This window comes from Malaclemys terrapin, chromosome 1 (assembly GCF_027887155.1).
Source record: "Malaclemys terrapin pileata isolate rMalTer1 chromosome 1, rMalTer1.hap1, whole genome shotgun sequence".
In the NCBI taxonomy this organism is placed as follows: Eukaryota; Metazoa; Chordata; order Testudines; family Emydidae; genus Malaclemys; species Malaclemys terrapin.
In genome coordinates, this window is record NC_071505.1 from 7,359,976 (window position 1) to 7,374,578 (window position 14,603).

Here is a 14,603-nt window from a genome sequence, read left to right on the forward strand (position 1 = left end):
GATGCACAACGACTAGACTGTTTATAAAAATGAAAGCAAAGATTCTCATCTCATCATGCGACTCCAAGGGCCAAGGCTTCAAGAAGAGCACCAAATATTGCAAGATGCATGATCAAATCATGAGCGTTGGCTACACTGGGATATTGTTAGACTGTTTTGCATTTCTGCCTTGTTTTCAATGTTTTTCCAAACTGTTACTTCCTCTCCTGTCATACCTCTGACCCACATAACCTCTGCTTTGAAGGAATATGGGGGAACCTGGAGTATTCATTTCAAAAGGGAATCTCCTTTACAGGGAGTTATTCAAGTACTGGAAGCAATTCTTTGTTTAGAAAATGCTTTGTTAACATAACTCTGCAGTGAGTTTTTATGCTGCTTTTTCTCTTTTCCGCAGCAGCTAGTGCAACGTGAACATTTATGGGTTAATCTGCTCTTTGGGCATCTGATGACCGTGTGTAGGATCCTGGGAGCTGTCACTGTTTCATCATTCCAGAGAGACTGTGGGGGGTTTCTTTAAAGTTCCTTCTGAAGGTTTTCTTCTAAATGTTCTGCTGTTTCCCCCTTCGGTACTCACTAGGAAGCAGAATGCAACAGTGATGGATGGGCAGCATCCCAATATATGACCCAAGTCTCAAAAAACCCATCCCTTGCGTGTTCATATCCTATCTGTGGAAACATAATTCCTACTCCTGGTTCACTAGGTCAAAACTATTCCGAGTCAAACAAACAGACATATTTTACGGATCTTCAGTCTCTTCAGCTGTCTGATCTATGGATGGGGAAATGTGACTGAGATCTCAATGTATGGCCTTTCCTGAGAATATCACTAGGATGCTGATTTTCCAGCTGAGGAGTAGTCAAGGTATTACTCTAATACAGCCTCAAAAATCTTCCTCTATAGAGACAAGAAATAGAAACCACACATAGAATGATAGATGATAATGGACCGAGTATATCCTTGGGTTTACACAGGATTATATATATCTTTACATACACACAGGTACATTGTACAAATGTACAAACTTAACCGTACCTGAAGTAATCTCTCTAGGGAAGAAAGGCAATTCTGTCTTTATGTTATCTCAGTCCCCAGAGTGTCTTTAAACTCAAAATAAGTAACTGCTGACTGTAAGAGTCCAAAGTCACTATATGCAAAACAACCAGTTGAATGTAAATTGGTGTCTCCAAGGTGTTAAGCTAATGTCATTATCTTCCATCTTCACACATGCACACAGTACACAACCCGTCTTAGAATGCATCTAGGTAAGACAACAGCATCTTGTCTTCCAGCTTCATCACTGTGCATTGTAATTCATTTCTGCATAACATTCAGAGGGCTTCCGAAGGATAGTGTTCTAAAGAGGGAATGGAGGATCGTATTTGTTATATCTACGTACAATGAGACGGAGAAATAGGGGTGGGGGGGAGAGGAAAGTCCCACTTCCATTTAACATATAATCCATTTAAAATTTGCTTGACTACCCTGGCTAATTCAGTCACTTCCAGCAACTTTAATCCTTAAATGGTTATTGTTAAAAAGTAGTTTGTATTCCCTTAAAAGACAAGAGAAAAAGAAAATGGCTTTGTCATATCTGACTGGTTTGAAAAATATAAAATCCAATTCTGAAGAAGTGCAGATAAGCGGAGAGCAATGGAAGTGCCATCAGCTTAGCAAACACTAAATAATGAACAATGCAGAGACTGCCCGGCTTGATAAAACACTCTATTAGGAGGACTGTTTTTAAATGAGTGATAATTGTGGCACATTCTCAGGGAAAGGTTATTGAATTTTTATCTGTAGTAAGGGGCCTTTTGACAGTCCAACCAAAAAGTCACCTACATATAGTTCTTTCTTTAGTGGAATTCATAAAAGACTTCCTTAACCTCCTCCACCCCCCCGGTTCCCTGCCACATTTTCTTACATTTACAGTTGGGTGGGTATGCCTGAAAATGTTACCCATTTTCTATATATTCATGTAACATCTGCTATTTCATTACACAAAAAAGCTACGGGCTGTCTATAAGGGAAGGCACTCTAAGGAGGGACATGTGTGTTGGGGGGGGGGGTTTGAGGGAGGGGGCTAAAAGACAAGTTCTGGACATATTCCAATAAATGTACTTCTGATAACACAACCAAGGGTGAAATCCTGGCCCCACTGAATTCAGTGGGAGTTTCGCCATTGACTCAAATAGGTCCAAAACGTCACCAAAAGCATCGGCACAGGTCAGGGCCCATGGAAAAGAACAAAAAGCTGGGCTTCATCATGCACACGCACATACCCAACGGACATGGGTGGACCCAGAGTGTTGGGACGACATGCTCCAAGAAACAGCTATGAAGGGAGACACTGATAATAGTAGGTAAGAAAACAAGTACCAAAATTAAACAGTGATATCATCAAGATGCACAGAGTCTCATCTTGTTATTGTGGCCCTTTGTCCTGTACTCTTCTCCCCTCCCTTGTTGTCTGCTGCTCTCAGTTGTTGGACCATGTCCGAAAGGAGATTGTAAGTTTGTGGGGACAGGGCCTGGCTCTCATTTGTTCTGTAAAGTATGCAGCCCACACTTGGTGCTGTATAAATAATACCAGTCACTGAGCTTGATAGCTGAAGTTTCCAGACTCTCAGAAACCCACATTCCCATTTCTGCCTCAAAAGGAGAACCTGGAAAAGTGCTTTTATTGATTCTCAGTGGTTTCTCTTCTCTTTTTCTTGAGTAACCAGGCTGAATTTTAAATGCAATGGGATTTGTGTTGATTCAGGGGGTTTACAACTGTTGGCTGCAGAGAGTCCGAAAGCTGAAGGCCAGAAGGGCCCACCAGATCACTAATCTGACCTCTGTACATCAGAGATTGCCACCACTCAGCACCCGCACACTAAACCCAACAACCAAAATTAGACCATAGAATTACAGCCCCCAGGAGACTAGACTATTATGTGACACAGGCAGGAAATAGGAGGGACTGAGATGCACCAATGCCTGAAGCCCTGGCAATGGCAGGCAAATGTTTAAGTGAGATATACCCAGATAATCCTGGCAAGTGACCCGCACCCACATGCTGGAGAGGAAGGCGAACCCCGCCCCCCTGCTATCACTGCTAATCTGATTTGGGGGGAAATTCCTTTCCAAACCACGCATATGGTTAGACCCTGAGCATGCGAGCAAGAGCTAGCCAGCCAAGCATCTGAGAGAGAGAATGCTTGCTGCCTCCTCCGAGCCCTGGCCCTCCCTGTGCAATATCCCATGTCCAGCCATGGCCATCGCTGATGCTTCAGATGAAGGAGATTAAAAAGACAACCCCCCAGAATACATGGGCGAGGGCGGAGGGATCCCATCCTACTGCTGCAGGTGGCTGGCTGAAACCCTGCAGCATGAGCTGGGAGGAACACGTGACAAAGCAGAAATGAGCTTTGCTGAGCCCTGTTCCTGCACAAACCTGTGAATGGAGGATTTTCTATCCTTAAGAGAGGAAGAGGAACCAGCTGGGATTGAGCAGCCTATAGCCGCCTAGGTCAGCCAAAAAGGACTTGGGTGGGGCAGCAGACGCTATCGGTATCCGTGTCGCAGACAGGAGCATAAACAGGCTCCTCTGACCTTTTGGGTCCTGCGTAGAGTGACCCACTGCAACAGCTGCATTCTCCACATAGGAAACCTACGAACATTAAACAATTAATCCTCACAGCAGTGCTAAGAGGTGACCCCGCTACACAGAGGAGGAAAATGCTCGCCAGGGTGGGATTTTCAAAAGCACCCGTGTGACCGAGGAGAACATGTCCCATTGATTTTCAACAGGATTTGTGCTCCTAAGTCACTTTGGCCCTTTTGGAAAGTCCCAAGTGGGGATTTCCTGGTCCAAAGCTGGAGAGTCAGAAGAAAAGCCCAGAGTCCCTATTGCCCCATCCCATGTCACACCTCAGCAAAGCTTCTATTTTTTCATCACGCTTTTTACAGGTACCACTCAGGCCAAGCATGTTTGGCCCCAATCTGGTGGCTAGTCCAGAGAGGATAAGAGCCTACAACTGCTACCGCCTAGTCGAATTACTGCTGTAGCTCAAGTGACAGAGGCTCTTTAATAGAGCACCTATTCCAGAGTACAAAATAAGGCTGAAGATGGAGCTGTCAGAAACAGAAGATGACAAGGACTATCATTCTGCTCGATAGCTCAAAGTCAGCCTGCTAAGACAGAGGGGTAACCAGCATTCTAGAAACTTGGCACAGAAACGATGAAGAGGTCTCTACTACGCACAGATTATTACGAAGAATCAAGGAGTAGTCAGTCAGTTGCATTCGCACAGAATCTGCTGGTTCAAATCTGCAAATATCTCAAAATCTAAGTGACGAATGCCGAAATTGAGAATGACTCTAGGGGCTTGGGTCAGTTTTCCTAACAACTGCAGAGCTCAGATCCCCTGCCTTTAGCATCTACTCTGTCTGGCAATCTGCCAGAGCTTGAATGTGGAGTTTCAGTTATGACAGGAGACACCTTTATTTAGCTTATTTATTGCTCCATTCTCCTTTGTGCATGGTGGATAGCAGTATTTAGGTGCTATGGGGATGAGTGATGTATAAGTATCTATCTAGAATAGAATAAATTGTGGCACAGGTAAGTTTTATGGCACTGGTGTTGTGTGAATCACTAAAACAGCCAGATCTGGGTAGTTATAATCCCCTAGGAGTTCAGTATCCAGTTGTTTGAAGCACTTTCAAAGTCAGCCCAAGATTTATTTATTTAGTTGCTTTTGTTTGTTTGTTCTCCTGTGCTGATGGAATGTAGGCAGATGCCTCGTCTCATTTCTCCTTTGCTCTTTATTCTTTGTATCCTTCCCCAAAAGAATTTCACCACCACACTCTTCATTGTAGCTTGGCAGATTTGTAAATACTTTTGACACATGCCATCACCTCTGCCCCTTCTCTTCACTTTTTATTTCTCCTGTATAGATTGCACTTGGCTATGTTGACATTCCATTTATGAGTCTCATCCCACCAGGTTTCACTTCTGACCACTAGGTCAATAGACTCCATCGTTTAGTAACACTGCTTTCTCTTGTTTCATATAATCCTTGCATTTGTGTACAGATGGTTTAGTGCATTAATATAAATTTACTACAAAGCAAGATTTTATTTTTACTGTAAGGAAGACACTGCCAAGTAAAATATTATATTTTGTACTTTTATGTTTATTCACCAATGTGTGAAGCATCCTCTCTGAAGTGGGAATGTCATGATTGTACCCTTTTATGTTTGGGAAACATTGATTTAAAAAAAAAATCTGCATTTCAACTGGTGCTGAAAGTAACTATGATGTTTTCATTTTAACAACTTAGACTGACAGCGTATAACTCCTTACCAGGCCCAAAGAACTAATACAGTTCTGGGAATAATGGCTGGAAGTCAACTTTTGCTCTAATTTTTTGTGGGACATGCAAAAATATTAGTCTCGTACACATTTTTCTTTGTAATAGCATGACAGGTTTTTTTTAACCAAGGTATTTAGCACCTGGAGGACAGATTAAAATAATCTTAAAGTCAATCATAGTTGAGGCCTAAGGATTTTGGCACTGACCCTTTAAATGTTAGCTGATCACACCACCTTAGAGATCCCAACAGATCTCAACTAGATAAGCAGAATCAGGCTGTGTCAAATGCTTGGAGGGCCTAAGCCAAGTCTTTTAGATGAGATGTGAAGTTACGTCCTGACTGTTGAGGGTGGTTAAAGATCCCCTGGCACTTTCCCTAAAACTAAAGCAGAGATTTTTTCAATGACAGTTTAGTATTTGGATACCCAAATTAAAATGAATGAGAACTGGTTATCCATCTCCCTTCAGTGTTTTGAAAATCTCAACCCAGACAACTACACCACTGCTACTTGCACCGGTGTGACTGAACTGCAAAAGTGCAGTGTGTCCATACTAGGCAACTTGTTTCAGGTTTCATTCCTAGTTACATTCCACTTGTGTAATTCCATTGTCTACTTACAATTTCCTTCTCTTCCTTTCCTGAACTGAGGTGTAGCGTTACAGTTAAACAGCTGCTTCGCTCCACCCTAGAGGCAGCTGCATTTAATACTGCCATTGTCTTCTTTGCAACGGTGTTGATGCATAATGACTGTAAAGCACATTCGGATCTTGAGATGAGAGGGAACTAAAGAAATGCAAAGTCCTGTAACAAATAAGTGGCCACTTTGTAGCGGTCACTGTGCTACATCCTACAGCCATTTGGAACGTCAGAGCAAAAGTAAGGATTGAACTCATACCCTCCTCTCCAAAAGAACACAGACCCCTGCCATTTGAGTTAAAGGAGAATCTTCATTAGCAGCATAGACTTTATGACACACACGGGAGCAGTTTTAATACTGGTAAACATATGCACTCGCTAATTCATTGTTGTGTTATTTATTAAGAAATAAACCCTCCTTCCATAAGCGACCACAGTACAAAGGGCTGATGCTGTAAAGTCTTTCTGCTATTCAAAGGCTTGTTTAAAATGAGATGGTTAGGAAGGGTGCCAATTGAGTTAACTGATGTGCTGAATGTCCCTCAATCATGTAAGGAAAAAGACACGAGAGTCAGTACTTTTCTAGGCAATTATAGCATGCTTGGGAGAGCGTTATACTATGAGGCTGATAGCTCAATGACTTTAAACTTCCAGAGTGTAATAATCACCCTGAGATGTACCATGCGGAGCATGTTATTGCTACAGTGAAATGGCATAGGAGACACCATTAGGTCAAAGATGCCATCCTCTGCATAACGGTGAACATTACAGACACAGATCTGTCGGCATCAGTTGTGTCAGGGGACTCAGTGATGTACAAACAACAGAAATATGACCAAGTTGCAAGTGTGGTATTATTCCTACCGCATTTTTAAAATAGTGGCTGTATTTTTAGTATAGCTGATTCATTCATTCAGAAAGAAGGAAACCATTACTGAGATCAATTTGTATTTCCGCTGCATAATTGCTTTGGCCAAGAATCTCAATAACAATAATGCTAATAATCAGAGCCACCATAATAATTTGCCTAGCATTCTTCATTCATAGATCTCCAAGTACCTCCCAGATGCGGGTACTATCATCATCCCCAGAGAACGGAGGTGCAGGGAAGTAGAATGATTTGCCAGAGGTTATGCTGCCAGAAATAGAAGCTAGGTCTCTTGATTCCCAGTCCTCCACGCTATCCGTTGGACCACAATGCATCTCAGTATGAGGGGGGCCACCTCCAGCTCAGCAGATTTATCATCTGCCAGTGTAACAATGTCACAGTAATAAGCCTTTTCAATATATAAACCAGGATGTCTCTAGTTAAAAGAGTATCTCTCAATCATTTTTCCTCCCAAGCAGGCGTTTCAGCCGCAGCTCAATACAGATCAGTTGCCCTGCCTCGTGTACTATAAACGGGGGAAGCTGAAATGGTTTGAACTGCTTTCCAATGTGGAGCTTTCATAAAAATATGTTCTTTTAATACATTTGTTTTAATCTTTCCCCCATCTTTCATGCTTTGGAATAACCAAAAGAAACAAGAGGTAATGAAGGCATTTGGGAAAGTGAAAAGACAGCATTCTCTTCCGGCTATATTGTATGTCATGCATCGTATAGAAAATAAGTAAGTTTTCCTATTTCTCTGTTGGATCCATATAAAACTGTTCTAAACTATCTAATGATCTAGCGAGGCTTTATTTTATTCAAACATAAAAAGCATCTTGATGGCCCAGTACTAATGTCTGACCTTATGTAACCTCATTAGCAGGTGGTGTTTAAAACCTGTGGACAGGCCCTGTGTGCGTGCACAAGAGAAGGATGGGGGCAAGATGCCATCTTCACCTGCTGGTTCTGCATGCAAAGACTGCCCGTGGCTTGTGCTCCCAGTGGTGCTGGTGCCCCACTATTGTGAGGAGTGGGGCTGTGGGACTGCTCCCACACAGAGCTGGCACCGTGCAGAGGGAAGCACATCCTGTGCTCTATAAAAAGGTGCAGCTGCTTTGCCTTGTACTTTTCCTTGAGCCTTCAGAGGAACTGTGCCTGCCTAAGGCAATTGCCTCCAGTCCATCACCCTGAAGATGTGTCTCCACATGACCTATGCGGCAGGGCTGCTCTTTAAAACAGCCTAAACCCTGTGTGAGTTATAACCCAGCAGAACCTAAGTCTGCATGTGTATTTTAAAACCCCTTGGATCTAGCCTGTAAGAAGTTTTCCTCTCCAGTCTCATGATACAGTTACTGGTAGGTTTTACCATCAACACCAATGTTTCCATACAATCAAGAGATCCATGACAGCTACTCACTCTGGGCTGTTGGAAGGTTGGAGAAGGCTGCCTTTGTGCGACCAGCTAACCACTCCAGGCTTTCATGCATATTGGCCAAGGCCTTCAGGTCACTGACATCACGCAGGATCTCCTGCTGCGGGATTAGTTTATCTCCCAGGTTCCCAATGAGAACTTCTGACTCTTTGCCGAAGGCAGCCCTGAAATGCAAACACAAACCAGGCATGTTAATATATCACTGAGTCAACAAGAGTGGAGATGGGCAAGGACTGGTTCGGTCATTTAGAACCGGGTTTCTCAGCCCATGGTTCAGGACCCAAAATTGGGTCACCAGAATGTTTCAAAGGGTTACACAGCAGCTCCTGCGGCCCTTGTCCCACAGGGCTGGCTGGGCTCATCTCCCTGCTCCAGGCACTGCAACCTCTGGGGTCCCAGCGCCAGTCAGGTTTGGCTCAGCTGTCATGATGACAGGAGTACGGGTAGGTCAAATCTGAGTAAGCGGCACTTCAACCCCATGAGCCACGTCACAACTCCACTCATACAAATTTGGACCAGTCAGGATGGTGGGCCCAGACCTGAAAGGTGCTGCAGTCCTGGAGGTTTCAACGCCTGGGACAGAAAGCCAAGCCCAGCCAGCCCCACAGCACAGGAGCTGCAGAGTTGCCACTGTGGGGTGACTGCCAGGGAGGACCCAAACTCCCTCCCCAGGGGCCACGACCCAACCGAAACCACTGCAGGGCCTTCACCCCCAGACTTTTTACTGGGTCGTGACAGGCCATAAACATGTACAAATGGGTTCTGAGCCCAAAAAGGTTGAGAACCACTGATTTAGAACATCCACTCTTTGCCAATGTAGGATTGTTCCTTACAGTCAGTACTTAAGAGCTGTGTCCACTTTAGTTTTAAATGTCTCATGTGCTAGAGCTTCTACCAGCTTTGTGGACACTATCCATTTTGGGAGAAACAATTCCACCGCCCAATTAATCTCATTCTCATGGAGTTTTCTTTGATATTCTGCCTGAATTGCACTCTTTCTACTTCATCCCATTACTCACAGTTTCTTCTCCTAGCATCACTCTAAACAACTCCAGTCCCTCCTTAGCAAATACACCTTTCAGATGCACGTATCTCTGTTTTCATGTCTCCCTGTAGTTGGCATTTAGACAAGTTACACATATTTAGTTCATTTAATCTTCCCTTGTAAGTCAGTCCCTTCAGCTTCTGAATCATTTTTCATACATACATCAAATGAAACATACCATGGAGCTTGATGGCTCAAAAGAACAAGGAGGCAAATAAACAGCTTTGAAAATTAGGCTCTGCATTATTTTACTAGCACAGATGTAATATTTGATGAAAAGTGACAATCAAGACAAATGTGTTTACCTAGCACATTGATTTGTACATAAGCTCCAAAGAACTTCTTCCAGGGGTCATATGAACATAGACAATAGGAACATAAGAACGGCCATACTTGGTCAGACCAATGGTCCCTCTAGCCCAGTATCCTGTCTTCAGACTGTGGCCAGTGCCAGACGCTTCAGAGGGAATGAACAGAGCAAGGCAATTATTGAGTAATCCATCCCCTGTCATCCATTCCCAACTCCTGGCAGTTGGTGTTTTAGGGACACCCAGAGAACAGGGCTGCATCCCCGACCATCTTGTCTAATAGCCATTGATGGATCTATCCTCCATGAACTTAGCTAATTCTTTTTTTAACTCAGTTATGCTTTTTGCCTTAGATCCACAGGTTGTAGCCGATCAATGAATTCCAGAGGTTGACTGGATTGTGTGAAGAAGTGCTTTCTTATGTTTGTTTTAAACCTGCCACCTATTACTTTCATTGTTCTTCAGGTTTCACTGTCCTTCGGGTTTGTGTCACAATCATCTCCTGCATTCTGTTTTAGCCCTCTGCCATGCTCTTCTCCATAGGGCTTGAGAGGACTAGCCTGGCAAAGTGCTAAATGCTAGATTCCAAAATAATCTTGCCAAATTTACCTGCATGTAAAATCACCACTAAGCACTTACACTGGTTGAGACACACAGACCAGAAGGGACCATTATGATCATGTAGTCTGACCTCCTGGATAACATAAACCAGAGATTTTCACCCACTGTTTTCTACATCTAAACTCAATAACTTGTGGATGAACTAAACCGTATCTTATTGAGACATCCAGCCTTGAGTTAAAGCCTCCAGGTGATGGTGAATTTACTACAGCCCTTTGTAAGTTGTTCCGATCATTAGTTATCATCACTGTTAAAAATGTAATCTTATATCCAGCTTGAACGTTGCCAACTTCAACTTTCAGCCACTAGATCTTACAATGAGAACTCATGCCACTGAGAATAATAGATGAATAGCTGCGGGAAAATAATTCCATCAGTGGTCTTTTAAACCATGCAAGCAGTCACACTGCCAGTACCTCAAACTAGATTTGTTTAAGTATAAATAATAATAATATATGGAGATATACCTATCTCATAGAATTGGAAGGGACCCTGAAAGGTCATTGAGTCCAGCCCCCTGCCTTCACTAGCAGGACCAAGTACTGATTTTGCCCGAGATCCCTAAGTGGCCCCCTCAAGGACTGAACTCACGACCCTGGGTTTAGCAAGCCAGTGCTCAAACCACTGAGCTATCCCTCCCCCAAGGGAACTTCACTGCACTTATTTTTGTTTTATTAAATGACATATAAACAGGGCCGACGCTTCCACTAGGTGACCCTAGGCGCGGCAGGATTTGGGGGTGGCATTTTAGAACATAAGAACGGCCGTACCGGGTCAGACCAAAGGTCCATCTAGCCCAGTATCCTATCTACCGACAGTGGCCAATGCCAGGTGCCCCAGAGGGAGTGGACCAACAGGCAATGATCAAGTGATCTCTCTCCTGCCATCCACCTCCATCCACCCTCTGACAAACAGAGGCTAGGGACACCATTCCTTACCCATCCTGGCTAATAGCCATTAATGGACTTAACCTCCATGAATTTATCCAGTTCTCTTTTAAATGCTGTTATTGTCCTAGCCTTCACAACCTCCTCAGGTAAGGAGTTCCACAAGTTGACTGTGCACTGCGTGAAGAAGAACTTCCTTGTATTTGTTTTAAACCTGCTGCCCATTAATTTCATTTGGTGACTCCTAGTTCTTGTATTATGGGAATAAGTAAATAACTTTTCCTTATCCACTTTCTCCACATCACTCATGATTTTATATACCTCTATCATATCCCCCCTAGTCTCCTCTTTTCCAAGCTGAAGAGCCCTAGCCTCTTTAATCTTTCCTCATATGGGACCCGTTCCAAATCCCTAATCATTTTAGTTGCCCTTTTCTGAACCTTTTCTAGTGCCAGTATATCTTTTTTGAGATGAGGAGACCACAACTGTACGCAGTATTCGAGATGTGGGTGTACCATCGATTTATATAAGGGCAATAATATATTCTCAGTCTTATTCTCTATCCCCTTTTTAATGATCCCTAACATCCTGTTTGCTTTTTTGACCGCCTCTGCACACTGCGCGGACATCTTCAGAGAACTATCCACAATGACTCCAAGATCTTTTTCCTGACTTGTAGCTAAATTAGCCCCGATCATATTGTATGTATAGTTGGGGTTATTTTTTCCAATGTGCATTACTTTACATTTATCCACATTAAATTTCATTTGCCATTTTGTTGCCCAATCACTTAGTTTTGTGAGATCTTTTTGAAGTTTGTCAAGGTCTGCTTTGGTCTCAACTATCTTGAGCAGTTTAGTATCATCTGTAAACTTTGCCACCTCACTGTTTACCCCTTTCTCCAGATCATTTATAAATAAGTTGAATGGGATTGGTCCGAGGACTGACCCTTGGGGAACACCACTAGTTACCCCTCTCCATTCTGAGAATTTACCATTAATTCCTACCCTTTGTTCCCAGTCTTTTAACCGGTTCTCAATCCATGAAAGGACCTTCCCTTTTATCCCATGACAACTTACTTTACTTAAGGGCCTTTGGTGAGGGACCTTGTCAAAGGCTTTCTGGAAATCTAAGTACACTATGTCCACTGGATCCCCCTTGTCCACATGTTTGTTGACCCCTTCAAAGAACTCTAATAGATTAGTAAGACACGATTTCCCTTTACAGAAACCATGTTGACTATTGCTCAACAGTTTATGTTTTTCTATGTGTCTGACAATTTTATTCTTAACTATTGTTTCGACTAATTTGCCCGGTACCGACGTTAGACTTACCGGTCTGTAATTGCCGGGATCACCTCTAGAGCCCTTTTTGAATATTGGTGTTATATTAGCTAACTTCCAGTCATTGGGTACAGAAGCCGATTTAAAGGACAGGTTACAAACCTTAGTTAATAGTTCCGAAACTTCATATTTGAGTTCTTTCAGAACTCTGGGGTGAATGCCATCTGGTCCTGGTGACTTGTTAATGTTAAGTTTATCAATTAATTCCAAAACCTCCTCTAGTGACACTTCAATCCATGACAGTTCCTCAGATTTATCACCTACAAAAGCCAGCTCAGGTTTGGGAATCTCCCTAACATCCTCAGCTGTGAAGACTGAGCAAAGAATCCATTTAGTTTCTCCACAATGACTTTATCGTCTTTAAGCACTCCTTTTGTATCTCGATCATCAAGGGGCCCCACTGGTTGTTTAGCAGGCTTCCTGCTTCTGATGTACTTAAAAAACATTTTGTTATTATCTTTGGAGTTTTTGGCTAGCCGTTCTTCAAACTCCTCTTTGGCTTTTCTTATTACATTCTTGCACTTAATTTGGCAGCGTTTATGCTCCTTTCTATTTGCCTCACTAGGATTTGACTTCCACTTTTTAAAGGAAGTCTTTTTATCTCTCACTGCTTCTTTTACATGATTGTTAAGCCACGGTGGCTCTTTTTTAGTTCTTTTACTGTGTTTCTTAATTTGGGGTATACATTGAAGTTGGGCCACTATTATGATGTCTTTAAAAAGCGCCCATGCAGCTTGCAGGGATTTCACTTTAGTCACTGAGGGTCCTGTGGCACCTTTGAGACTAACAGAAGTATTGGGAGCATAAGCTTTTCGTGGGTAAGAACCTCACTTTTCACTTGCATCTGAAGAAGTGAGGTTCTTACCCACGAAAGCTTATGCTCCCAATACTTCTGTTAGTCTCAAAGGTGCCACAGGACCCTCTGTTGCTTTTTACAGATTCAGACTAACACGGCTACCCCTCTGATACTTTAGTCACTGTACTTTTTAACTTCTGTTTAACTAACCCCCTCATTTTTGCATAGTTCCTCCTTTTGAAATTAAATGCCGCAGTGTTGGGCTGTTGAGATGTTCTTCCCACCACAGGGATGTTGAATGCTATTGTATTATGGTCACTATTTCCAAGCGGTCCTGTTATAGTTACCTCTTGGACCAGCTCCTGCGCTCCACTCAGGACTAAATCTAGAGTTGCCTCTCCCCTTGTGGGTTCCTGTACCAGCTGCTCCATAAAGCAGTCATTTAACGTATCAAGAAATTTTATCTCTGCATTTCGTCCTGAAGTGAAATGTTCCCAGTCAATATGGGGATAATTGAAATCCCCCACTATTATTGGGTTCTTAATTTTGATAGCCTCTCTAATTTCCCTTAGCATTTCATCATCACTATCACTGTCATGGTCAGGTGGTCTATAATAGATCCCTAATGTTATATTCTTATTAGAGCATGAAACTTCTATCCATAGAGATTCTATGGAACATGTGGATTCACTTAAGATTTTTACTTCTTTTGATTCTACTTTTTCTTTCACATATAGTGCCACTCCCCCCACCCCCTGCATGACCTGTTCTGTCCTTCCGATATATTTTGTACCCCGGAATGATTGTGTCCCATTGATTGCTTTCAGTCCACCAGGTTTCTGTGATGCTTATTATATCAATATCCTCCTTTATCACGAGGCACTCTAGTTCACCCATCTTATTATTTAGACTTCTAGAATTTGTGTACAAGCACTTTAAAAACTTGTCACTGTTTATTTGTCTGCCCCTTTCTGATGTGTTAGATTCATTTTTATGTGAATGTTTATCAGCTGATCTGGCCCTTACATTATCCTCCTCCATCCTCTGCTCCTGACTATAACCCGGAGATTCTCTATCATTAGACGCTCTCCTAAGAGAAGTCTCTGTCCGATCCACATGCTCCTCTGCAGCAGTCGGCTTTCCTCCATCTCCTAGTTTAAAAACTGCTCTGCAACCTTTTTAATGTTTAGTGCCAGTAGTCTGGTTCCACTTTGGTTTAGGTGGAGCCCATCTCTCCTGTATAGGCTCCCCCCATCCCAAAAGTTTCCCCAGTTCCTAATGAATGTAAACCCCTCCTCTCCACACC

At 42.9% G+C, this 14,603-nt stretch overlaps 1 protein-coding gene across 1 annotated transcript in view; it reads right to left on the bottom strand.

The window, feature by feature from the left end:
* Positions 1–14,603, bottom strand: part of EXOC4 (exocyst complex component 4) — a 592,122-nt gene that overhangs the window by 70,695 nt on the left and 506,824 nt on the right. Inside the window, exon 14 of the mRNA XM_054015768.1 lies at positions 8,283–8,461. Coding sequence (XP_053871743.1) covers positions 8,283–8,461 — 179 coding nt within the window. The remainder of the gene's footprint in view (positions 1–8,282; positions 8,462–14,603) is intronic.